The sequence below is a fragment of the Gekko japonicus genome, unplaced genomic scaffold (genome assembly GCF_001447785.1).
Source record: "Gekko japonicus isolate JY-2015 unplaced genomic scaffold, Gekko_japonicus_V1.1 scaffold1053, whole genome shotgun sequence".
NCBI lineage: Eukaryota > Metazoa > Chordata > Lepidosauria > Squamata > Gekkonidae > Gekko > Gekko japonicus.
In genome coordinates, this window is record NW_015177042.1 from 450,471 (window position 1) to 477,893 (window position 27,423).

Sequence of the window (27,423 nt, forward strand, 5' to 3'; positions counted from 1 at the left end):
GTGGCAAACCCAGGACTGTTAACGTTTTTCCTGCATGGAGGACACATCTCCTAATGTGCTGAATTCATCATGTGAAGCTACCTTGGCAAAAAGGATTTCACATTAAAACAATAAAAAAAGGGATGACATGTAGGGCAGTCCAGGAATCTCCTGGCTGGAGGTTGGGAGCTGAAATGCTTGTACGTCATGAGAGGCCGAGATGGAATCTGTTTACTGCTCACTACGCAGTTAGTAGCCTTGAGAAAGGCAGATAGCAGACAGCTGCGTGGAAACACACACACACACACACACACACACACACACACATTCCAAAAGGATGCTCTAATGTTTGTAACTCCCTTATGAAGGGGGAGGGAGGGAGAAGGGGGAAGAAAGGTGTATAAATAAACCTGCTGCGTGAGAGGAGGAGGTTCCTTCCCTCCTTCCTTCATTCAGACAGTTCCTGCAAGCTTGTATCCTGTCGTCTTTGAATTGCCTGCACCCCTGCACCCCACACCCTAACGAGCAGCACCGCACAGTTCTATTACAGATACATAATGGGCTGCTCTCTATCTTGCGATATTGCCCCCTTAACAAAAAAAAATTCCCCCTTCTGAAAACTTTCTGGCTAAGGGGCCTAGGTGGGAGTGTGTTTGTGTATCTGTACACGCTTACAAAGGAGAAACTCGGATGACGCTTCCCAAGGTACCAGTCACATCAGGCAGGATTTGCTGAACTGGGCATATTTCTAACCAGTTTGATTCCCGAGGGTTTGCTTCTTTCATGGATGTTTGGGGAGGGTGAGTGAGTTTTAATTTGGAGAAAGTTTCTTAAAGGCCTCAGTAGACCTTCCGGAGACCTGGCTCCAGGACAGATGCTCCTCTCACAGTTGGCCTGCAGGTGGCAGCAGAGAGTCAGCCCCAGATCTACTGGGAAAGATTGGAATCAAACTGAAGAAGGGGACTGAAGAAGTTTGCAAATGAGACAAAATTATTTAGACTGGTGAAAACCAAGGCTAACTGTGACAAGCATCAAGAGGATCTCCACAAACTGGGTGAATGGGTAACAATGTGGCAAATGAAGTTCCGTGTTGGTAAGTGTAAGTAAGGTGATGCACATAGGGACAAAAAAATTCCCAACTTGACCATATAGGCTGATGGGGTCCGAATTTTTTGAGACCGAGAGGAAAAAAGATCTTGGGGTCGTAGGTCACAGCTCAATGAAAGTGTTAATCCAGTGAGCTGCAGCTGTGAAAAAGGCAAATTCTATGTCAGGGATTATTAGGAAACAGCCACTATTATAATGCCTCTGTACAGATCTCTGGTGTGGCCTCATTTGAAATGCTGTGCACAGTTCTGGTCACTGTATCTCAAAAAGGATTTCGCAGAGCTGGAAAAAGTACAGAGGAGGGCAACCAAGATGATGAGGGGGTTGGAGCACCTTCCCTAAGAGGAAAGGCTGAAGAGTCTGGGACTTTTCAATTTAGAAAAGAGACAACTAAAGGGGAGACAGGATAGGAGTTTATAAAATTATGCCTGGGGTGGAGAGAGTGGACAGGGAAAACTTTTTATCCCTCCCCCAAAATACTAGATGAGCACATCCAATTAAGCTGATAGGTACTAGGTTCAGGATGGACAAAAATACTTCTTAACAGAGAGAATGATTAAAATGTGGAATTTGCACCAGAGGATGGCCACAGGAATAAACAGCTTGAAAAAGGGATTAGATATCAGTGGCTTCTAGCCATGGTGACTGAGGTGAACCTCCACATTCAAAGGCACTAATCCTCTGAATCCCAGAGCCAGGAGGCAACATCAGGTGACGGCCTCAGCCTCTATGTCCTGTTGTTGGCCTTCCAGAGGAACTGAATGGCCACTGTGTGAGACAGGATGCTGGACTAGATGGACTACTGATCTGATCCAGCAGGGTTCTTCTTATGTACTTATGAAGGCCTTGGCCTCTACGCCCCATTACTGGCCCTCCAGAGGAACTGGCTGGCCACTGTGTGAGACAGGAAGCTGGACTAGATGGACCACTGGTCTGACCCAGCAGGGCTCTTCTTATGTTCTAATGCCTTAATCCAATCAGCTATATTTATTGCTCCATTACTTATGCATCTTTACTCTAATTAGCACTTCCCGGCAACACCCTCCCCCATCTTTTACCTATTGGTGACTTCTGTTTCAGTGTATCTGAAGGAGTGTACATACACACAACAGCTTCTACACAGAATAAGAAGAAAAGAGAATGGATTTATATCCCGCCCTTCACTTGGAGTCTCAGAGCGGCTTACAAACTCCTTTCTTTCCCCCTCCCCTCCTCTCCTCTTCCCCTGTGAGGTAGGTGGGGCTGAGAGAGCTCTTTCGAAAACTGCTCTGACAGAACTATGGCTTGGCCAAGGTCATCCAGCAGCTGCAAGTGGAGGAGTGGGGAATCAAACCCGGTTCTCCTAGATCAGAGTCTGCACACTTAACCACTACACCAAACTGTGTTGGTCTCAAAGATGCCACTGGACTCAAACCTTGTTCTCTTGCTGATTCAGACCAACATAGCTACCCACCTGAAACTGTCTTTAGAAGGCTGGTTTGTGAAAAGCAATCCTGCAGTGCCCTCTACTGGCAGAAAATATGTTTGTCCTGAAAGCCTTTTAAAATTTTACAATTTTACATTTGCAGGTGCTGAAGAAGCAGCTTTTGGGCTCTAAAGTAGCTTGGGGGAAGAAGTCTGAAAAGTGTGGCATTTAATAGGAACAACAAAGAAGCACCACTTCCTACTGTATTTGGATTGGTTGCACAAATATGTTCCTGACATAAAAGCTATGGAGTAATTGTAAGGGTTGGTTGGAAATCTAGCCCAATGGTAGGGACCTGGTGCTGGATGAACAGTGCTGAGCGAGTCAGATTCCCACAGAAAGAACTCTCCCAAGCTGTCGCTCTATCGATGCTCACTGGCACCCTGCTTCTGAGAAGGGATCCACAGGGAATCCAGCAAGCAGACAGGTGCCCGCACCTTTGCCATCCCACTAAGTCCACAGGACAGGGTTTTGTTTGATCCTGATGCTGCACAGCTGGCATTGCCTGCAACCAGACTGCAACAATACAGTACAGAACTGTGCCCCCCTGCATAAGGGGAACCACTCAAAACAGTACAGGGAGGTGGGGGACTGCTGGTGCTCCTATAAACACATGAAGCTGCCTTCTACCGAATCAGACCATTAGTCTATCTAGGTCAGAATTACCTACTCAGACTGGCAGCAGCTCACCAGGATCTCAGGCCGAGGTCTTTCCCATCACCTACTGCCCGGTCCTTCTCACTGGAGATTCCGGGGATTGAGCCTGGGACCTTCTGCATGCCAAGCAGATGCTCCACCACTGAGCCAGGGTTTGCCACCAGTTCCCCTCTCAGCACTGGGCAGAATGCAGCCCCCAAAGGTGCTGGTTCTCAGGACCCGCGAGTCTCACTCCACGCGCAAAAAGCCCTGCCTTGTCTTGGAGTAGAAACAGTGAAGTCAAGGTCGCCCTTCCTTAGACCTCCCCCACACACCTGAAAATGGTCCTTTGACTATCCCCCAAAGCCTCCGAGGGAAATCTCCAGGAATTTCCCGAACAGGGGGTGGCAACCCTCTCCCGTAGGGCAGAATCACAACAGTATCCAGGAAGTGAGAGCGAGCAGGCTCGTTCGTAGGGATGCCAGCCTCCAGGTGCGACCTGGGGATCCCCCGGAATTGCAGCTCATCTCCCGACTACACAGATCAGTTCCCTAGCTCGCTGGCATTTTCTTCTGAGAAACGGGACACGTTATAGGAACAGACATTTTCAAAGCAACCCTTTGCTACCAGTGTTCCCTCTAAGCTGAGTTAGTGTGAGCTAGCTCACAGTTTTTTTAGCCTCCGGCTCACACATTTTTGTCTTGGCTCAGGAAGGATGGCTCCAGAGCAAATTAATTTATGCAGTAGCTCACAGCTGCTAACAAATTCAAACATTTATGTATGTATTATGTGCAGTGTTCCCTATAAGCTGAGTTAGTGTGAGCTAGCTCACAGTTTTTTAGCCTCCGGCTCACACATTTTTGTCTTAGCTCAGGAAGGAGGGCTCCAGAGCAAACTCATTTATGCAGTAGCCAAATCACTCGCTCACAGCTTTCATGCCAGTAGCTCACAAAGTAGAATTTTTACTCACAAGCTTCCACACCTTAGAGGGAGCATTGTAAATGGCTACATATCGGAGGATTGGAGGAAGAATGGGGAGCCCTGCTCCAGATGGGGGAGCGGGCTGGAATTTGCCCCCATCCCCCCCCCCCCCTCAACCGCCCCGTTTACGGAGACGGCTGAACAGCCTGGGATCCCCCGTGCAGAGTTACTCCCGAGGAGTCCCGTCGAGCTGTATTACAAGCTGAGGACAGCCTGCCTGAAGTCCGGCCTCGCCTCGTCCGTCGGGACGCGGCGCCTCATGGAGAGGGGCTGCAGGGAGCTTTTGACAGTCCTTCGTCTGCAGCACTGAAAGGGTTAAAGTGAGCGAGCCGCTTCCTAGAGAGGCCGAGCAAGGCGGGTGGGGGAGAGAGGAAAAGGTCTTTTCCGGGGCGCGGGGGGCGGGGCTTTGCTATTGAATGGCCAAAGAGACCGCGGGGGGCGGAGGGCTCCAGATCTGCAACAGAGGAGGAGGGGGAAAGCCTTGCAGCCGGGCCCCGGGAAGGTTTACTCATAAGTAAGTCGTGAGCAGGAGGAGGGGGGGAGAAATAAGCTTTTCAGTTCTGGAAGAGAGAAATGCGGCTATCGAGTGTTTTTTTTTACTAGGAGTTGGGGCGCCCAGGGCAGAATCATCCTCCCCCCCCCCCTTTCTGTGTCTATGTTAAGCCCTTAGGCCAAATAATTTGTCGTTTTGGGCTTGGCTGTCATCTGCATGTGATGCCCAGATCTCCTTGTGATACTACACAGGCCCTGAAAGAGAGCCAGCGTGGTGTAGTCGTTAAGAGGGACAGGTTCTAATCTGGAGAACTGGGTTCTATTCTGCCCTCCTCCACTTGAAGCCAAGCTGGGTGACCTTGGGTCAGTCACAGCGCTCCCAGCCAGTGTTCCCTCTAAGCTGAGTTGGTGTGAGCTAGCTCACAGTTTTTTAGCCTCCGGCTCACAGATTTTGACCTTAGCTCAGGGAGATTGCCCCCAAAGCAAACTGATTTGTGCAGTAGCCAAATGGCTCGCTCACAACTTTAACTCACAAAGTAGGATTTTTACTCACAAGTCTCCACAGCTTAGAGGAAACATTGCTCCCAGCCCCCCAAAATAAGTCTGGCTCTCTGCTTAATGCTAAAAGAGCTAGAGCTTCAGGCTGCGAGACAATCCTAGGATCTCCTGGCAATACCATGCACAATGCCATATATTTTAAAAAAATTAATTTGAGGTCCTGCATCGCTGCCTGGCGGCTGTGGTTAAATGCCTAAGAGTGAACAAACTGAAAAGAAATCCTGGAAAGACCGAAGTCATGCCAGTTGGGAAGGTGGAGGTCTTGAGGGACATTCTGCTCCCCGCTTTCCATGGGGGTCAGCTGCCCTTGCTGACTCCCTCAGGGTTTCACTGGACCCAACAGGATTGCTGGAGAAGCAAGTTAATGCAGTTGCAGAAAAGGCTCCCGTCGGACTCAGCCTAGCCTTATTTTGGTAGGGTGTATCTGGCCACCTGGATCCATGTCACAGTGACATCAAGACTGGACTACTGTAATGCACTGTACATGGGTCTCCTCTCAAAATTAATTCGGGAATTCAAGTTGGTGCAGAATGCCACAGTTCGACAGCTAGGTGGAGCATGCATATTACTCCCCTTCTGCTGCCCATCAGTTACCGGGCTCAGTTTAAAGGAGTGGCTCTCCCATCCGGAGCTTCTCCCCTTACGTTCTGCCATGACAGCTTTGCTGATTTGAGCAGAGACGTCTGCAGGTCCCGTCCTGCACATGGGCAGAATCAGCAATGCTCACACCTGTGCCTTCTCCTTCGTGGCCCCCACCTTGTAGAATTAGTAGTTCTCAGTTTGGCTGAGGAGGACAGGAACTCTCCTTCCTTTCCGCAAACTATGGAAAATTGAACTATTCAATAGGGTAGCCCTGTACAAAATGATTCACAAAGTCACTTGGAGAAATTATTAGGCACTGTGGTGTACATTAATGCATATTTGTTGTTGTTGCTGTCAAGTCACAGCTGACTTATGATGATCCAGTAGGGTTTTCAAGGTAAGAGACGTTCAGAGATGTTTTGCCATTGCCTGCCTTTGTGTCACAACCCTGGTATTCCTTGGAGGTCTCCCATCCAAATATTAGCCAGGGACAACCCTGCTTAGCTTCCAAGATCTGACAAGATCAGGCTAGTCTGGGCTAGCCAGGTCAGGATACTAATGCATATCAGTGTTCCCTCTAAGCTGAGTTAGTGTGAGCTAGCTCACAGTTTTTTAGCCTCCGGCTCACACGTTTTTGTCTCAGCTCAGGAAGGAGGGCTCCAGAGCAAACTAATGTATGCAGTAGCCAAATCGCTCGCTCACAACTTTAATGCCCGTAGCTCGCAAAGTAGAATTTTTGCTCACAAGACTCTACAGTTTAGAGGGAACATTGATGCATATAACTTATTGTAAGAAGGATCCTATTACGTAATTTTTGTGATGCTGTAAGTTGTATCCTACTATGTACTACTATGTAACTTTGCATCATTTAGTGGTTCATGTTAACATTTATGCTTTCCTCCAATACTGTATTTTCAGGTTTCTGATTGGTTCTGCAACCCAAATTCCACTTCATAGTTTACTGAATGTGCCATCCTATTGACTGGGTTGAGTCACTCTGTCTAAACTCCCTTGAGTCCCAATGAGAGAGGCGGACTTTAATAACTTAAAGAAACACATGTTCCCTCTAAGCTGTGGAGTCTTGTGAGCAAGAATTCTACTTTGTGAGCTACTGGCATTAAAGTTGTGAGCGAGTGATTTGGCTACTGGATAAATGAGTTTGCTCTGGAGCCCTCCTTCCTGAGCTAAGACAAAAATTTGTGAGCTGGAGGCTAAAAAACTGTGAGCTAGCTCACACTAACTCAGCTTAGAGGGAACAATGCTAATGCATACATAAATGTTTGAATTTGTTAGCAGCCTTGGTGGCCTTTGTGGGGGCTGAAAGGCAGGATATGAATTTCGTAGATTAAAATAACTGAAACTAAATTCTCAGCCACGGTGCTTGTAGGGAGGCCCAGAAAGAGCTTCCAGGCGTGATCACATGGGATGAATCATACCAGCCCATTGGCGGCTCCACATGCAAAGCATTTGGGGGCAGTGCTTCACATTCCATCTGCCATTTTCCGGGGAGTTTGTTGCCTCCCCCCCCTTCATCCAAGCTGGAGGGGCTTCCTGCTCCTCTGCCCCTTCCCCCCTTCCCCCGCTGCCACAGGAAGTGGTCATTTCCATCTTCACTGATGGTCCCCACATCTGAAAGAGCAGAAAAGGAGATGGGTCTGATTGAGCAGGGATGGTGTCATGTTTTTGAACTCCAGAGTTCACAGAGCACATTTCCGTTCTCATAGAAATCTCACTGAGCAGTAGGCTTAGAACAGATAAAATTCTTCAGCCAAAGAAGAATTAACACGTGGAATTCACTGCCACAGGAAGTGGTGGCGGCTACAAGCATAGACTATTTCAAGAGGGGATTGGATAAACATCTGGAGCAGAGGTCCATGAGTGGCTCTTAGCCACAAAGTATAGATTAGGGGTGTCAAAAATAAGGCCTGGGACTCAGAGCCAGAACCAGCCCATCCAAGGCTTTTATCCAACCCATGAGTAACTGGTGCGAGGGAGGGAACAGGAGGCTGCTTGGGGGGAGTGGGCAGAGCCACTCCGGTTGTGGCTTCAGCAGCAGGGCTAACAAGCTTGTCTGCAGCTTTCGAGCAGAACCCCTTCGCTTCAGTGGCAGCCTCACTGTTAAGTCGGGATCCACCGCAGCCACATCCATGCTGCCTCAGGGTTCCAAGGCCTCTCCACTTGGCGTGCAGCTCTGGGGATGCTGCAGGGATCAGTGTTTGCATGTGGGGGGTGCCGGTGATCCTCTGCTGGGGACTGCTGGCAGCCAACGCTTTGGCCCATGAGGGGCATTCTTTGGCAGTTTCTTGCATGTATGGGGGGGCCTAGTCCAGCCACGAAGCACGCAACTCAGCAGCCAGGCCTCCCTTACCCATGGGCCACCCGGTGGCCTTTAGACATAAATGGCTGCCACCTTGAGGGAGAGCGGTGTGGGCAGTCTCCAGTGCCAGTTTGGTGTAGTGGTTAAGTGCGCGGACTCTAATCTGGGAAGACTGGGTTTGATTCCCCACTCCTCCCCTTGCACCTGGCTGGATGACCTTGGGCAAGCTGTAGTTCTGATAAGAGCTGTTCTTGAAAAAGAGCAGTTTCTGTCAAGAGCTCTCTCAGCCCCACCCACCTCACAGGGTGTCTGTTGTGGGGAGGGGAAGGGGAAGGAGTTTGTAAGCCGCTCTGAGGCACCTTTGGGTAGTGAAGGGCGGGGTATAAATCCAATATCTTCTTCTTCTTTTACCTCACAGGGTGCCTGTTGTGGGGAGGGGAAGGGAAAGGAGTTTGTAAGCCGCTCTGAGACACCTTTGGGTAGTGAAGGGTGGGGTGTAAATCCAATCTCCTCCTCCTCCTCCTCCTCCTCTTCTTCTTCAACTTCTTCTTCTTCGTCTTCTTCTTCTGTCACTGGGTGGCCTGGGGCCTCCACCACATGCACATCCTTGTGTCTGCAGTGCCCATTCCCCCATCAGATGATCTGGGATCCTTTGGCCTGGGATGGCTGTCACCGCATGGGGGGGGAGGGATAAGACTTGCCGACGATCTCTTGTTTGAACCACCAACATCACCCCACCACGGATCGCCTGACAGCCATGGCCAAAAGCAGCCGCTGGCGCACAGGCATCTCTGGCTTATCAGGCTTTGCTTGGCCTGGGTCCCACCATGCACACAGCCTCAGACCTGGGCCACTTCCCCCCCTCGTTTTTGCAGGTGGGGGGGGGCTTAGTTCAGCTTGTCTTCCCAGACCCCTTCCATGGTGGCTCAAGGATGTGGGGGAGCTTGCAACACCTTGGGAAGGAGGGTGCACGAAGGGGGATTCAAGCAAGCAAACGAACCAGGGAGGTCTAGACCAGGGGTGGCCAGACTGTGGCTCGGGAGGCACATGTGGCCCTTTCACACATATTGTGCAGCTCCCGGCAGGGCGGCTGGGGAAGCGAAGGGGAGGCAGGCCTCCTTGATCGGTCTTCCCTTCCCCAGCCAGTGTTCCCCTCCCTGGGTAGGCTTGGGGTGGGGGTGGGGGTGGGGGGGGAGCAGAGAAATAAAATACCTTTAAATGCATTCTCAAAGCCCCCCCCCCAAACAGCTGGCTTGGAGAAGGCATTTAAAGTTGAAGTTGCTTTCTTTCCACCTCTCCCTCCCCCCATCTATTTGCTTTCTTTGTGTCTCTCTCCCTCTTTCCACCTCTTTCATTCTTTCTTTCCACCTCTCTCTCTCTCTCTCTGGCAAAAAATATCATTAGCAAACAAATAAATATACTTGGACAAATAAATATCATCAATATCTGTTTCCCCCCCCCCTTTTGTTTTTTATTTTTGGCAGTCTCATTTAATGTTAATAAAAAGGAAATGTGCATGTTTTTCAATAAAACCATGTGGGTTGCATTTGTTCATGTCTTGTGGCTCTTAGACATCTGACGTTTATTCTGTGTGACTCTTAAGTTAAGCACGTTTGGCCACCCCTGGTCTAGACTAAAAGTCCTTTTCTTCCTCCTTTGTCCCCCTCTCAGGCAGTGAAGGAACAGTGCTGAGCCGTCAGTTTTGCAGAGGAGGGGAAACGGCAGCTGCACCTCCAGTCCGGGTAAGGAAGATGAGCGGGGGACAGCCTGGGTGGGGGGTTTTCAGAGGGGGGCTTTTGCTCCTGCAGTTGCTGCTTAGGTGTCCAAGGGAGAGAGGCTCAGAATGCCCTCCCTTTGCCCATGCCAAGGTGTACATCCTGTTCCCTCCTGGAATGCTCCCTTCCAGGGTGCCTTCTCTGCCTGGCATGATCTCTGAGGAGGGAATCTGCTTTTTCTTCCAGGGTCCCTTTTCCTTTGAGGAGGCGGCCGTGTATTTCACAGAGGCGGAGTGGGCACTAATGGATCTGGGCCAAAGAGCTCTCTACGGAGATGTCGTGCTGGAGAACTATGGGAGCGTGGCCTTTCTGGGTAAGGATCATTCATAAGGGCCAAAGGTGCAAACTGCCACCACTGAGATGATGCATGAATCAAAATATTGGAACACAAATCCATTGTTTTCAGGCCTGCCTCACTACTTGTTCCCTACTGGGGGTCTTGTGGAGGTGGGATGGCAATGAAAATGATGTTCAGCATGACTTGGGAGAGCGACTCAACCCCCTTGGCTGGCCCAGGGGCAACTGTGGCCAGTGTTGTCGCCATCACCTGAGCCAGAGAGGGTGTCCTGACCTGCGGCCAAAAGGGGCTGGGAGGCCCTCAGAAAGACCCTGGAAGGGGTCAGATCCTGATTTCTCAGTTGCCAACATTTACAGCATGCTCTTCACCCCGATGGGATAACAGCCATCCCCTCTGACTGTGATCTGGTATGGATCCGTCCCCCTTAAACTGGATAGGACTGTGGGCTGATCATGTTTCCATCCTTCCAGAAGAATTTTTCCTCTTCCTTGGCTTCCTTTCCCACATAAGAACGATCTCTCTCTCTCTCTCTCTCTCTCTCTCTCTCTCTCTCTTTCTCTCTCTCTCTCTCTCTCTCTCTCTATCTATCTATCTATCTATCTATCTATCTCTATGTGTCTCTGTGTCTCTCTCTCTCTCTCTCTCTCTGTCTCTCTCTCTCTGCCGAAGAAGCCAGGAATGTAAGAGAGATTATGGTGGAGACACACAAAGGCCTCTGATCTGAAGAAAGGCTGGAGAGTTTCTCAAGAAAAGAGAGCATTTCCTTTCCAAATATTAGAATCATAGAATCACAGAGTTGGAAGGGGCCATACAGGCCATCTAGTCCAAACCCCTGCTCAATGCAGGATCAGCCTAGAGCATCCCTGACAAGACAGAATCATAGAAACAAGATAGAATCATGGATGAGCTGGCTGCAAGTGGGGTTTCCTTCACAGTTATGTCAAAAGACCAGGCAAGGAATAGGAAAGGAGGATTTCTGCTTTCCTTCTTAGCAACTCTCGGTTTGGTAGCATTGTAAAGCACACTGGGTTAGGAGGGAAGGAGGCCTTCTGGGACCTGAAATCTGGAGGCTCAGAAGCTCCATCTGGGCCTGAGCTCAGTGATGGGCCTTGAGGTGGTGCGATTCTTGCGGTGCGCGGAATGCTGGCTAGCACGTTAGTGCCCAAAGTGAATTGGAGTACCCAAAGAAGACTGGAGTCCAGAGCTTAGGTGCATACACACAGTGTTATTTATTCACACCCAGCTTCACCAATATACAGTTCTTAGTGTCAAAGTGCTCCGCTGCAGCCATTCCAAGTGATAGGACACAGTACACTGTACACTCTGTACATATATACAACCACTGACCAATCAGCACACAGCTGATGCAGTCCTGGTACAATGCTCAGTGCCAGGCTGGACTGCTTCAAACCGGTTATAGCCAGCCTCCTTTGCAGTGACATGCTGTCACTCACTCTGACACTAGATCAAACTCATCTAGGCCAGCCTTACCTATACAAGTGAATCACGACAGCGATATCCTTAAATAATGGATAGTCTAGGGAAAGGTGGGTTAGGGTTACATAAGAACAGCTAGGCTGGATGAGGCAAAAGGGCCATCAACGCTGGTCACCCAGATGCCTTAACTGCCCCCCCCACAACTGGTATCCAGTGTTCCCTCTAAGCTGACTTAGTGTGAGCTAGCTCAGTTTTTTAGCCTCCGACTCACACATTTTTGTCTTTGTTCAGGAAGGAGGGCTCCAGAGCAAACTAATTTATGCAGTAGCCCAATCGCCCGCTCACAACTTTAATGCCAGTAGCTCACGAAGTAGAACTTTTGCTCACGAGACTCCACAGCTTAGAGGAAGCATTGCTGGCATCCCTTCCAAAAACTGTAGGGAGTACCCTTTAAAGTGTGCTGCTCACTTGGTGAGGTCCTGGCATCTTCTTCCCCTACAGCAATCACCTTTTGGGGGGTGTAACCTTGGCAGTGGCCTCTGACCAGGGTTCCTCCCAAATCTGCAGGACCCCCCTCCCAGGTTCCTCCTCGGCTGCCCTAGTGCACATATAACATTTTCCTATGCACCCCTCTTCACCTTCCTTTAACAGCAGGCTTACGACATACATTTAGGTGCTCTGTGCCACCCCGAACAATCTTCATACGTCTGACTCTCAATGTTCTCGTCACTCCATTCCCCTCCTAGTCCTTTCGTCTCTTCTGCTCAGACATTTTCCATTTACCACACCAGTCCTGTCTTTTCAGTTCTCTCACTCCTTGCTTTGTCTGTCTGCTGGCCTCTCCCGCCCCCTCCCCTCGAGTTTTAGGCAACTCCTGAGTGTCCCTGCTGGGCCTCCTCATGACACTTCTGTGACTCCAGCAGCCTCCCTCCTGCATCCCCCACATCCAGCACTTAAACTTTCTAGCTGGCCAGAGTGGTATATGATTTCAGAGACAGAAAGACGAAGTAAAGGCAGAAGGACTTGGAAAAGGGCCCTTTGAAGCGAAGAATAAGATGATGATCAGAGATTTCTCTCATAAAAACTAATAAAATAACATATAAATAGTGAATTGTTATAAGCAAGAACTGTACAAGTATATTGTGACATTAACACTTACGGTACTAACATTTTTACTAACAGTGAAAAGATCTCCTCCTCTTGGGGTTTTAAGTTTAGTGTGGTTTGCTTTCCTTTATCCTTAGTTGTAGTCCCTTTCCTAATATTTCTTTGTAGTTTTTGTAGTATTTGCAAAATAAAAAATATCCCTCTGGGGATTTAAAAAAAAACACAACTTTCTAGCTGGCCAGTTGGCCTCCACAATCCCAACAGGCATGGTATGTCACTTCTGGCCCAATCATGTTCCTTCCCAAACATGCTGTATGTTACCTCTGGCTGCCGGCCTGACTTTGCAGGGCCTGCTTCTGTCACCGGGGGGGGGGGGGTTTTTTCCAAAGGAAAACCCCCCCCCCAGTGATTGAGGATTGCCTGATTGGTGGCCTGGCTTCTTGCCTGGGTGGTGACTGGACCTCTTTCTTCATCCCAGCAGCAAATATAGACGAGACACTTGGGGAATTCCAGGGATTCTCTTTGGAAAAAACCAAGAATGAAGAAGCCGAAAGAGACTTCAAAGGAAATACACAGGCAGGCGGGAAGCCACTTCTAACCAGTATTCCCTCTAAGCTGAGTTAGTGTGAGCTAGCTCAGTTTTTTAGCCGCTGACTCACACATTCTTGTCTTAGCTCAGGAAGGATGGCTCAAGAACAAACTAATTTATGCAGTAGCCGAAACACTCACTCACAACTTTAATACCAGCAGCTCACAAAGTAGAATTTTTGCTCACAAGATTCCACAGCTTAGAGGGAGCATTGCTTCTAACGTGTATATTACTGCACATTTCAATGTACAACAGGAACCAGCCCCTGAAATGCTTGAGTGTAGATAGAATTTTAAGTGCAAATCAGACCTCCTTGTGTGGCTGCTAACAGGATCTCTCTCTATATTCCCACAGAAGGAGATCAGAGGAACGAGGAGGATGAGGAACTGCATCATCTGTCACCAGATGAAGTCAAGAATGAAGACCTAAGAGGAAACTTCAGGAATCAAGTCAGGCCCAAGAGGCAAAAGGGAAGCCACACAGTCCAGAAGAGGGATGTACCCATTCCTTGCCAAGGGGGGGATTTTTGTGAATTAATTGACATAGTGGAGGAAACCTATAAGTGCTTGGAGTGTGGAATGAACTTCTCAGATCAAACCCAATATAATATGCATTTGCAAAAGCACAGTGGGAAGGAGACCCGTCAATATCTGGAGTATGGAAAGAGCTTCCTTTGTAGAGCAGAACTAATCGGACATCTAAGAACACATGGAGGAGAGAAACATTATCATTGCTCAGACTGTAGCGAGAGTTTCTCACAGCAATCAGACCTTATTAAACACCAAAACATTCATTCAGGAGAGAAGCCATTGATCTGTTCAGAGAGTAGAGTGACATTCTCTGATGGAAGACAGGGAAATTTACATTTCCCCAAAAACATTAAAATGACCTCATGTAAATGCTTTCAGTGTGGAAGGTACTTTAAATACAGATCACAGCTCCTTATGCACCAAAGAGTACACACAGGGGAGAAACCCTTTGAAAACTCAGAGTGTGGAAAAAGATTGAGTGACAATAGCAACGTTCAATGGCATCTAAAAACCCTCACAAAAGAGAAAGCTTTTGAATGCTCAGATTGTGGCAAGAAATTCAGCTTCAGTTCCAATCTTCAACAGCATCTAAGAACCCATACAGGTGAGAAACCTTTTGAATGCTCAGAGTGTAGAAAGAGATTTAGGTTGAGTGGGCATCTTCAGCGGCATCAAAGAACCCACACAGGGGAGAAACCTTATGAATGCTCAGAATGTGGCAAGAGATTCAGTGATACATGTAGCCTTCAAAAGCACCTACGAGTCCACAGAGGGGAGAAACCTTTTAGATGCTCAGAGTGCGGAAAGAAATTCAGTCAGAGTAGCAATCTTCTACAGCATCAAAGAACTCATACAGGGGAGAAACCTTTTGGATGCTCAGAGTGTGGAAAGAGATTCAGTGACACATGTAGCCTTCAAAAGCACTTAAGAACCCACACAGGGGAGAAACCTTTTGAATGCTCAGCATGTGGAAAGAGATTCAGTGACACATGTAGCCTTCAAAAGCACCTACGAGTCCACACAGGGGAGAAACCTTTTGAATGCCCAGAGTGTGGAAAGAAATTCAGTTTCAGTTCCAATCTTCAACAGCATCAAAGAACTCATACAGGGGAAAAACCTTTTGAATGCCCAGAGTGTGGAAAGAGATTCAGTGACACATGTAGCCTTCAAAAGCACCTACGAGTCCACACAGGGGAGAAACCTTTTGAATGCCCAGAGTGTGGAAAGAGATTCAGTGACACATGTAGCCTTCAAAAGCACCTAAGAACCCACACAGGAGAGAAACCTTTTGAATGCCCAGAGTGCAGAAAGAAATTCAGTCGGCATGACAATCTTCTACAGCATCAAAGAACCCACACAGAGGAGAAGCCTTTTGAATGCTCAGAATGTGGAAAGAGATTCAGTCAGAGCGGCAATCTTCACAAGCATTTAAGAACTCACACAGGGGAGAAACCTTTTGAATGCTCAGAATGTGGAAAGAGATTCAGTCAGAGCGGCAATCTTCACAAGCATTTAAGTACTCACACAGGGGAGAAGCCTTTTGAATGCTCAGAGTGTGGAAAGAGATTCAGTCGGAATGACAATCTTCAACAGCATCAAAGAATCCATACAGAGGAGAAAGCTTTGAACACTCAGAGTCTGGAAGGACCTTCCACTTGAACCTCACTCTTCAACAGCATCTAAGAACCCACACCAATGAAAAATGTTTTGAACGTGCAGAGTGTGAAAAGAAATACATTCAGAGCTGTGATCTTCGAAAGCTCAGAGTGTGGGAAGAGATTCAGTCAGCATGGCAGTCTTCTACAGTGTCAAAGAACTCACACCAGGAGGAACCATGTAACTGATTAGCTTGTGGAAAGAGCTTTTGCATCTGCCCAGAATCCTTACCTTAACCTAGAAGAAATGATAGAAAGATTCAGACTGAGGACAGAGCTCAACGTATTTCTCAGGGAAGAAAGAAAGGATGTGTTCTGAGGGTGGAAGGAGATTCAATACCAACCCATATATCCTTAACCTTTGAGGAATCCACACAGGAGTGAAATCTCATAAATACTCACTGTGTAGCAAGAGCTTGAGGCAGAGATCCTCCCTATTTCTCAGATAATCCACACTAGGGCAAACCTTTCCTGTAGGTGGTTCTGATGAGGCTATTCTTTGAATGCCCAGGTGTTTGGAAGCTCCGAAATACTCAGAAAGAAGGGCCTTTTTAGTGGTTACCCTCCTTCAGTCTATCTGCCAAGCTTTCTGACATCTGCAAAACTTTCTAAAACATTTCTCTTTTCCGCATAGGCTGTGGTCACACGGTCGTTTTGATCTGGTTTCATTGCTGTTCCCTCCCGCATATCGGCCGCATTTGATATGGTCGACCATCAGCTGCTGACCCACCGTCTCGCCGACGTGGGGATTCAGGGGCTCGCCCTTCAATGGCTTACCTCTTTTCTCCATGGTCGGGGACAAAGGGTGGTGATAGGGGAGCAGCAGTCCCGGAGGCGCCCTCTTGTGTGTGAGGTGCCTCAGGGGGCTGTTCTCTCCCCGTTATTGTTTAACATCTATATGCGCCCCCTTGCCCATATTGCCCGGAGGTATGGGCTTGGGTGTCATCAATATGCGGATGACACCCAGCACTATCTGATGTTGGGCGGCCGGTCGAGCTCTGTCCCTGAAGATCTGCACCGGGCATTGCAGGCCGTGGCTGGTTGGCTCCGGCTGAGCAGGCTGAAGTTAAACCCGGCAAAGATGGAGGTCCTGGGCTTGAGTCGTGGTGGTCTGGGGTTAGGGCTCCCTCTCCCGACCTTCGATGGGGTGCCTTTGGTGCCAGCGCCGGAGGTTAGGAGTTTGGGAATGCTCCTGGACTCCTCGTTAACCATGGAGGCCCAGGTGGCAGCCACTGCCAAGTCAGCCTTTTACCATCTGCGGCTGGTGCGGCAGTTGGTCCCTTTCCTCGACCACAGTGACTTGGCCACAGTGATCCATGCGACGGTCACCTCGAGGCTAGACTACTGTAACGCTCTCTACATGGGGCTGCCTTTGTTGCAAATCCGGAAGCTGCAGCTAGTGCAGAATGCTCCGGCCAGGCTGTTGATGGGTCTTCCTAGAAGGGACCATATCCAGCCTGTGCTGAAAGCGCTGCACTGGCTGCCAATAGCGTACCGGATTCATTTCAAAGTGCTGGTTCTTACCTTTAAAGCCCTACATGGTCTGGGTCCAGCTTACCTAAGGGACCGCCTTTCCTCATATGTTCCCCCGCGAGCACTTCGGTCCGGGACGCAACATCTCCTGGCAATGCCAGGCCCCAAAGAGGCCAGGCTGGCCGCTACCAAGGCCAGGGCTTTCTCAGTGGCGGCTCCTACCTGGTGGAACGAGCTCCCGGAGGAGATCCAGGCCCTGCGGGACCTTGTACAGTTCTGCAGGGCCTGTAAGATGGAGCTCTTCCACCAGGCATATGAGTAGGAGCTGCCACTACCATCACTATTGCTCCATCTTAACCTGGCCCTGGATGAGGGCACATCAGCGCTTCCCGGAGCAGATGATGCTGAACAGTTGAAATACGCCATCTGTGAAATATCATCTTGAACATCTAGAGCACTTTAGTTAGTTAATAACTTGTTAATAATGTTTTTGTATTGTATGGATTTTAAATGTTTTTAAATGTTTTTATATTGGCGTATGCCCCTATGTAAGCCGCCCTGAGCCCGCATTGCGGGGAGGGCGGGGTATAAATTGAATAAAATAAATAAATAAAATAAATAAATAAATCGCTGACCAGACAGGCTGATCCGCCTCCCGTGCCGAAGTGGGCTCACTCCTGCAATGTTCCCAGTTCTCTCCCGTGTTTTCCTGCACCGGGAAAATCAAGTACTTTCCGGGTATTTGCACTTTGCGTCCGTGATTTCACCGATTTGGACAGCCATCTCTCGCAATGATTGCGATTAGGGTCGTCTGACCATCCTTCGCGCGATGAGGTTTCGCCTTTGTGCGCATGAGCAATACTACACTGCAGCTGTAGAGGCAAATATCCCACAAAGCCTCTGTAAGATGGCACACTTTTTTCTTCCAGGTAGCTGGCAACCTTTAAGTAAGTGTTTTTTTTAAATTAAAGATAATGGAAGTTCAGCTAAGGAAGGGTTATAGCTCATTAAAGAGTTGTTTATTTCTATTTGTGTGGTTTTTCATGTGGTTTGTGGGAGTTTTTTTAATGAGTAAGGCTTCATTAAGTGTTTCAAAGGTTAGTGCAACATGTCTTTTTAAATTTGTATATAAAGCTGTAAAACAGAAATTCTCTTGCAGATGCTTGAGATGGGCACTTCGTGCCACAATTGATCCCCATGAGTGAACCTGACCCAGTTTGCCCACATTCATGTTGTAACTAAGTTAAGACAGTTGTAAGGATTAAACTTTTGTGGAGAAGCAGCCTTCTTGGAAGAAGCCTGTTTGATAGTCATAGGAATCTCAGGACCTTCCTATTTGTTTATTTTATTAGAACATTTATAGCCCTCTTTTCCTTATATTTCAAGGCAGTTTACAATGATAGCTAAGAACATTTTCAGTTGAATCTGAAAATACAATAGCAAAACCAACATCTCTCTCCCCTTGCCCCCTTAAAATAGGCCTGCCATTCAAACATCCACGAAATCCCTGAGAAACAAGCAAGAACTGCAGTGCCTGCTGAAGATCCCCAAGGAAGGTATTCACTGCCGCAGGAAGTGGTGGCGGCTGTAAGCATAGACAGCTTCAAGAGGGGATTGGGGGAACATATGGAACCGAGGTCCATGAATAGCTATTAGCCACAAGGTGTAGATGGAACACTCTGGGGCAGTGATGTTCTGTATTCTCGGTACTTCAGGGGCATGAGTGGGAGGGCTTCTGGAGTTCTGGCTCCATTATGACACCGGGGTTTTGGCCACTGTGTGACACAGAGTGTTGGTCTGGGTGGGCCACTGGCCTGACCAGCATGGCTTCTCTTATGTTCCTACGTTCTCTTCAGGGAACACAGTTCACAGAACTGGAAAAGCCAGGGCCCTAGTAAATGGTATCTCTTCAATTGGTTGTGTGCCAAAATATCAGCTTTTTGTGGTTATTCTGAGTTCTATTGTGTAGAACTCTGTCTTTGCAAGATTCAGTCTCAGCCGGTTTCAGCCATGCCACCACAGTTTCAACCTTCCCACAGACAGTTTCAACCATCCCACTACAGCCTCCAAACCCTCAGCCACTTAGATCACACTTACCAAGGTATGAGTCAAAGCAGGCAGGACTTGCCGAGTTGGACATATTTCTAACCAGTTTGATTCCCAACAGTTCCTGCTTCCATGGCAGGTCTGGGAAGGGTGAGTGACCTGTAATTTGGAGGAAAGTTTCTTAAAGGCCTGTGGTAGACTGCGCCTCTGGTTACTAGATCACCACCAAACAGCCGCACCCCTCACTGTTGACCTAGTGGTGGCAGCAGAGAGTCAAGTTCGAACGTGATGGAATCTGGCTGAAGAAGTTTGCAGATGAGACAAAATTATTCAGGCTGATGGGGAAAAAAAGACTGCCTGTGAAGAGCTCCAAGAGGACCTCCAGAAACTGGGTGAATTTACCCTGGGCTCTTTACTGCCGGAGCTCCACTCCTGTGCGCTCCTGCAGGAAATGACCCCTGCACATTGGGACAAGAAATCCCAATGTCACATATAGGCTAATAGGGCCTGAACTTGCTGGTGTGACCTGTCCGGGGGGGGGGGGGAGAAGATCTTGGGGTTGTAGTGGAGAGCTCAATGAAAGTGTCACCCCAATGTTCTGCATTGGTGAAAAAAGGCAAACTCTATGCTAGGGCTTATTAGGAAACGGCCACCATTATAATGCCCCGGTATAGATCTATAGATCGAATACTGTGTACAATTCTGCTCACCACATCTGCAAAAGGACACTGCACAGCTGGAAAAAGTACAGAGGAGGGCGGCCAAGATGATGAGGGGTTTGGAGCAACTTCGCTATAAGGAAAGGCTGAAGAGTCTGGGACATTCCGGTTTAGAAAAGAGACGACTGGGGGGGGGGGGGGGGGGGTGCAGGGGGGGGGGAGGTGGGCGCGGGGCACGGGGGGTGGGTGGGGCAGAGGGTTGCTGGAGCCCTCGGGATTGGCTTACTTACCCATGGAGGCCACGGCACGTTTGGCCCCTGACCTGACTATGCTGGGCCGGGCCAGCCCAGGCACTTTCCCTGCCAGAAAAGGAAAGGGCCACTTACCTGCTGCCTATGTGGTGCTGCGATGCCCATGTGATGTTCGCAGGGAAGCAGAGATGGGGGAGGGAGGGAGGGTGCCAGGCTTTCCTTCTGAGGGAAACGTCCTGCCCCAAAGTGGCATGAAAGCGGCAAGCCTTGCGAGGAGGAGGGCCACACTGTGCCGTGGTGGTGTGGCTGCCGAGCAAGAGAGATACGTGTGAGACAGAATGCTGGACTAGATGGAACATTGGTCAGATCCAGCAGAGCTCTTCTTGTGTTCTTACGAGTCCTCTGTCAAATGGAGTACCTTCAGTTCTGGGATGGTTGAGTAAATCGCCGGTGCCCTGTGGTACAAAATGGGGGGGGGGGGTGTTGCAGGGCCTGTTTTCAAATATTTCGATAATCTGTAACAAACATATCCTGACCTAGTTATTAATATTTATAGTCAACTGCTAATGTCACAAGGAGCTGTGGTGGCTCAAGTGGTTAAGACGCTGAACTGCAGGCTGTGGAAGGTTGGTAGTTCAGCAGTTCGAGACCCGAGTGTGCCGCATGACGGAGTGAGCGCCCGTCTCTAGCTCCAGCTCCTGCCAACCTAGCAGTTCGAAAGCAAGAAATTACAAGTAGATAAATAGGGACCACTTCAGTGGGAAGGTAATAGCGTTCCGTGCACCTTGGTGTTTAGTCATGCCGGCCACATGACCACGGAAAGGTCTTTGGACAGCGCTGGCTCTTCGGCTTTGAAATGGAGATGAGCACCGCAACCCTAGAGTCGGATTCGACTGGCTTTAGAGCAAGGGAACCTTTACCTTTTTAAATAGGTACCACTTCGGTGGGAAGGTAGCAGTGTTCCATGCGCCTTGGTGTTTAGTCATGCCGGCCACATGACCATGGAAATGTCTTCGGACAGCGCTGGCTCTTCAGCTTGGAAACAGAGATGAGCACCGCAACCCTAGAGTCGGATTCAACTGGCTTTCGAGCAAGGGGAACCTTTATCTTTATACCAGAGAACTTTGACAAAAAAAATTCTCACAATACAAGAACTGAAGGGCACTCAATTACCTTTACCTTAATGTTGTCACAGCAATGTTAAATATTTGATGTTCTTAAACAGCCCTAATGTAGTGGGGGGGGGGAACTGACAGCTGAGGAGGGAGCTGAGGTAAGGAAATGGCCCCGAAGTGGGCAGGACCTGCAAAAGTGTGCGTTTTCTTGCCCACACAGTGAGCAAATGTGCTTTCCCAGAAGATTCTAAATCATATTTGAAAAACACTGCAGCCAAAGAGGGGAGGGGGAGCACAGAAGGTGTGCAATTTGGGGATGAGGTCATGTGGGTACTCCGAAAACCCATATCTGTGGAAGCAGATTCAGAGCAGCAAGATTCAAGTCCAGCAGTTCCTTAAGAGACTGACAAGAGACCTGGACTCGAATCTCGCTTGTTCTATTGAAGACCAACACAGTGACCCTTGATCCTCAGAGACAGCCTAAGAAAAATTTCCCAGTTGGAAATTCAGCCTTCATGAGGTTGGTTTGTGAAAAGCAATCCTGCATTGCCCTCTACTGGCAGATAGTATGTTTGTCCTGACAACATTTTTAAAATTTTACAGTTTTACATTTGTCACTTCCAAGGAAGTTGTTTTTTGGCCCTGAAGTAGCTTGGGAAATGAACTCTGAAAAGTGTGGCATTTAATAGGCATAACACGGAAGCACCATTTCCTACTCTATTTGGATTGGTTGCACAAATATGTTCCTGACATAAAAGACATTAACTAATGGGGTTGGCTGGAAATCTAGTCCCAGTGGTACACACCTGGCTGAACAGCAGGCCAAGAGCATGGCAAGAGTCCGATTCCCACAGAAAGTAGTCTCCTGAGCTGTAACTCCATCAACCCTCACTAGCACCCTGCTTCTGAGAAAGGATCCACAGGGCATCCAACAAGAAGGCAGATTCCTGCCCCTTTGTCATCCCACTAAGTCCACAGAAAGGGCTCTTTTTGTAGCAGGAACTCCTTTGCATATTAGGCCACACACCCCTAATGTAGCCAATCCTCCAAGAGCTTACAGAGCTCTTCTTACAGAGCTCTAGGGGTGTGTCGCTTAATATGCAATGAGTACCTGCTACAAAAAGAGCCCTAAAAAATTGCAAGGGAACTGCACAGACCTGTGCCCCATGAATAAGGGCAACACCTCAGAAGAGTACTTTTGGGGACTGGGTGGGGAAAAGCCTGTACTCCTATAAACACATGAAGCTGCACTATACTGATTCAGACTAATAGGCTCACTATTGCCTACTCAGACTGGCAGTGGCTCTCCAAGGTCTCAGGCTGAGGTCAGGTACTGCCGGTCCTTCTCACTGGAGATGCTGGGGATTGAACCTGGGATCTTCTGATTGCCAAGCAGATGCTCCGCCATTGAGCCAGGGCAGAATGCACCACCCAAAGGTGCTGGTACTCCCGTGCGTCTCGACACACACACACACACACACACCTCTTCCTAAAGCTGCCTTGAAGTAGGGACAGTGAGGTGAGGTCAGGGGTCCTTTCCTTACACCTCCCCCACCTGAAAGTAGTAACTTGTATGTCCCCCAAAGCCTCCGAGGGAAGAGAAAGGGGTCAGATCTCCAGGAATTTTCCCTGCAGGAGGTGGCAACCCACTCCGACGGTGCAAACTTCCAACACGACCCCCTAAGCAGGGACAGGGAGCGGACTCGCTGGTAGGCTGGTTTTCAGGAAGGGGGTACAGGAACACAGAGTATCGAAAACTACTTGAAGCCCCATTAAATAGGAAGCTTGTGGCGAGCCCCGCTCCGGATGGCTGAAAGGGAACCGGCTGGAGTTCGCCTCCCTCCCATCTCCCCACCAGCCCAATTGCCCCATTTGCTGAGAGGACTGATACAGAACAGCCTGGGATCCCCTGTGCAGCGTTACTCCCGAGAAGCCCCGTCGAGCAGTATTTTAGGCTGAGGACAGCCTTCCTGACGACCGGCCCCTCGGTCCGGATCTGAGCGCCGTGCCTCGCGGAGAGGACGGGAGGCTTTTCTAATTCATGTGTCTGCAGCACTGAGAGGGTTAAAGTGTGCGAGCTCATTCCTAGAGAGCCCGAGCAAGGGGGGGGGAGAGTCGACAAAGTATTTTCGGGGCGGGGCGGGGGAGGGGCTCTGCCATTGAATCTCCCAAAGAGAACCGGGAGGGGCTGCAGATTTGCAACTGGAGGGGGGAAAGTCGTGTTGCCGGATCCCTGGAAGGTTTACTCGCAAGTAAGTCATGGGAGGGGGTGTATCAGCTTTTCAGTCCTGGAAGAGAGAAATGGGGCTGTCCTGTGTTTTTGACGGGGAGCTGCTATTAAAGCAGTTTTAAGTAATAAAATGATCCCTGCTTCAGAACCATGTTTTTGCAGAATGGTGTCACCACGAAGTCCGTGATTTTTGTGGTGCAAGCTGTGGCCATGGACATGATATGTGATTTGATGACGTGCTTGGGGTGTTGTTGTTGTTCAGTCGCACAGTCGAGTCCGACTCTTCGCGACCCCATGGACCAGCTCCCGCCAGGCCTTCCTGTCTTCCACCGTCCTCTGAAGTTGGCTCAACTTCATGTTCGTTGCATCTATGACACTGTCTAACCATCTCATCCTTTGCCCTCCCCGTCTTCTTTGACCTTCAGTCTTTCCCAGCATCAGGGTCTTCTCCAGTGAGTGCTCCCTTCTCATTTGGTGGCCAAAGTATTTGAGCTTCAGTTTCATTATGCAAAAACCACGAGGATCCATGCTTTGGAACCATGTTTTTGCTGCATGTTGTTGCAAGGAAGCTGTGGATCTGTGATTTCTGTGGTGCAAGCTGTGCCTTTGTGATTTGATGGTGATGTTGGTGTGACCCAAAGGAAAAATTATAAGAATCTATGAGGATCCATGCTTTGGAATCATGTTTTTGCAGCATGGTATTGCCACAAATTCATGGACACATGATTTCTTTGGTGATAACTATGGCCATGGACATGATATGTGATTCGATGGTGAGTCTGGGGTGACCCAACACAAAATCCCTGAGGATCCATAAGGATCCATGGTTCAGAACCATGTTTTTGCAGTATGGAGTTGCCACCAAGCCATGGACTCATGATTTCTTTGGTGCAAGCTGTGGCCATGGACATGATATGTGATTTGATGGTGATGTTGAGGTGACCCAATTGAAAAACCCTGAGGATCCATGAAGATCTGTGCTTTGGAACCATGTTTTTGCACTTTTGTTGTGCCATGAATCCATGGAGGCATGATTCTTGTAGTGCTGCCTTTAGTCTAAGCAGGGGTTGTTTCGTAGAAAAAGAGCTAGGGGAACTCATTAGCATAACTCATTAGCCTATGCCACACCCCCTGACATCAGGGGCCTGGCGGTGGACCTGCAAGGCCGGAAGGAGAACGAGGAAGCCCCGTCAAGGCCCTCCCTGGCCCCAGGCAGGCGGGGGTGGGGAGAGGCAGGGAGGAAGCAACTTACCTTCCCTCTTCTCCTGCTTCCTCCTGGCTGAATGAGGGCCTGAAGCGGGGTGGCTGGAAGCAGGGGGCGGGGCTTCATCGTGTGCCCCCCCCCCGCACCTCACCGGGGGAACTGCGATCCCCCCCCCATCCCCCCCCGAAATGACCTCTGAGTCTAAGACATACTCTACCGTATGGTGGTGGTTTTATCTCGTTTCAGTACAAAAATCATATGAATTCATGAGGATCCATGCTTTTATAATCATGTTTTTGCACTGTTGTGATGCCATGAATTTTGTGGTGCTCCGTATACACTACCACATGGTCCACAGTATGATGGTGGTTTTAGTCTGTTTCAATGTAAAAATCATATGAATTCATGAGGATCCATGTAGACCCGACTTTTTTCCACAATTCTGGAAAGACAGAAGTAATGCCAGTTGGGAAGGTGGAGGTCTTGAGGGACATTCTGCTCCCCTCTTTCCGTGGGGGGTCAGCTGCCCTTGCTGACTCCCTTAAGTTCCTCAGGGTTTTATTGGACCCAATAGAATTGCTGGAGAAGCAAGTTAACGGGTTGCAAAAAGGGCTTCCTTCCAACTCAGCTCACCTTGATACAGTTGCTCTGGCCACTTGGATCCATCTCATGGTGACATCATGACTGCATTGATGCATTGAACACGGGTCTCCCCTGCACAAAATCAATTTGGGAATTCCAGTTGGTGCAGAATGCCGCAATTCTGTTATCCAAACAACAGGGACCCCCAAGCGTATGAAACGAACAGAGATGAAAAACGCTAGATGGAGTATGCATATTCCTCCCATTTTGCAGTCACTCCACTGGCTGCCCATCAGCTATGGGGCTCAGTTTAAAGCAGTGGCTACCCCATATAAAGCTCTTCATGGCCTTGGAGCCTCGTACTTGCAAGTCAGTCTCTCCTAGGCTCTGCCGTGATGGCTTCACTCATCTGAGCAGGGACTTCTGCAGGTCCCACCCGGCACATGGGCAGAATCAACCACTGCTGGTCCACGTGCCTTCTCCTTCGTGGCCCCCACCTTGTGGAGCGGCCTGCCTGAGGAGGTCAGAAAGGCTCCCACTCTCCTGCCTTTCCACAGACTATGGGAAATTGAACTATTCAAGAGGGGTTTTCTACAGAGAGGCAATAGGGTAACACTATACAAAATGATTCACAAACACGCTTGGAGAAATTCTTAGGGGTTGTGGTCTATATTAATGTATATTTGTTGCTGCTGTTGTTAAGTCACAGCTGGCGACCCTGTAGGGTTTTCAAGGCAAGAGACATCCAGAGGTGCTTTGCCATTGCCTGCCTCTCTGTCACGACCCTGGTATTCCTTTGAGGTCTCCCATCCATATATTAGCCAGAGTCAACCCTGCTTAGCTTCCAAGATCTGACTAAATCAGGCTAGCCTGGGCTATCCAGGGCAGGGTACTAACGTGTACAGCTTATCGTAAGTAAAAAGGTAAAGGTTCCCTTGCTCGAAAGCCAGTCGAGTCCGACTCTAGGGTTGCGGTGCTCATCCCCGTTTCAAAGCCGAAGAGCCAGCGCTGTCCGAAGACGTTTCCGTGGTCATGTGGCCGGCATGACTAAACACCAAGGCGCACGGAACGCTGTGACCTTCCCACCGAAGTGGTCCCTATTTATCTACTTGCAATTTCTTGCTTTCAAACTGCTAGGTTGGCAGGAGCTGGAACTAGAGACGGGAGCTCACTCCATCATGCGGCACACTCGGGTCTTGAACTGCTGAACTACCTACCTTCCACAGCCTGCAGTTTAGCGTCTTAACCACTTGAGCCACCGCAGCTCCTTTATCGTAAGTAGGATGGTATTATTTAATTTTTGTACTGCTGGAAGTTGAATCCTACTATGTAATTTTGCATCATTTAGCAGTTTGTGTTAACATTTATGCTTTTCTTTCAGTACTTTTTTTCAGGTTCCTGGTTGGTTCTACAACCCAAATTCTATTTCGTAGTCTATTGAACGTGCCATCCTACGGACTGTATTGAGTCATTCTGCGTGAACTCCCTTGAGTCCCCATGAGAAAGGTGGACTTAACATAAAGATATACATACATGTTTTAATCTGTTAGGCACCTGAATAAAGGTACCTTTCCACAGTAGGAGGCAACCCAAGGGAAGGGGAAGGAGATTGAAGAGAAGGGCCCAGAAGGACCTGTAATTGGTAAGAGATCAAGGAAAGGTCCCTGTCCCATCCAACCAGAGATCTTGGCTCAGGACACTATGACCTCAGATGGACGCAGCCGATGCTTCTGGCAGTTCTCTTACCACGAGGCCAATGGACCCCGAGAGGTTTGTAGCCAGCTCCATGGACTTTGCAACCACTGGCTGGAGCCAGAGAGGCACACCAAGAAGCAGATCCTGGACCTGGTGATCCTGGAGCAGTTCCTGGCCATCCTGCCCCAGGAAATGCAGTGCTGGGTCAGAGGGTGCGGGCCGGAGACCAGCTCCCAGGCAGTGGCCCTGGCCGAAGGTTTCCTCCTGAGTCAGGCAGAGGAGAAGAGGCAGGCAGACCAGGTATGGGGATTTCATTCACTCATTTCAAGCAATGACTTCATCCTAAGGCTTCCCAGCCAGATATTTCTGCCTCTAGAAAATTTGCTAGGCTGGGAAGAAAACCCAACACTGACTCTTGCCCCTGTGGTTACACCAGCTCTGCTAGTGGATGTAGGATGAGGAGTCTGGGAATGGGGCAGGATCCTTCTCCTGTTCCAATCCTTCTCTTACCCGTCTCCTTTTCTGCTCTTTCAGATGGGGGGACCAGCAGTGAAGATGGAAGCTAATTTCTCTGAGGAGGAAGGATCTCCTTTGGAGGAAGGACAGAGAGCTCAGGCCCAGGAAGGTGACCAAGATGCCCTCTCACATGGTAAGGCTGCT

General features: G+C 49.1%; 1 protein-coding gene across 1 annotated transcript in view; it reads left to right on the forward strand.

The window, feature by feature from the left end:
- The window catches only part of LOC107124584 (oocyte zinc finger protein XlCOF6-like), a 31,196-nt gene extending 15,469 nt beyond the window's left edge, over positions 1–15,727 (forward strand). Inside the window, exon 3 of the mRNA XM_015428071.1 lies at positions 14,439–15,727. Coding sequence (XP_015283557.1) covers positions 14,439–15,512 — 1,074 coding nt within the window. The 3' untranslated portion in view covers positions 15,513–15,727. The remainder of the gene's footprint in view (positions 1–14,438) is intronic.
- The last annotated feature ends 11,696 nt before the right edge of the window (positions 15,728–27,423 follow it).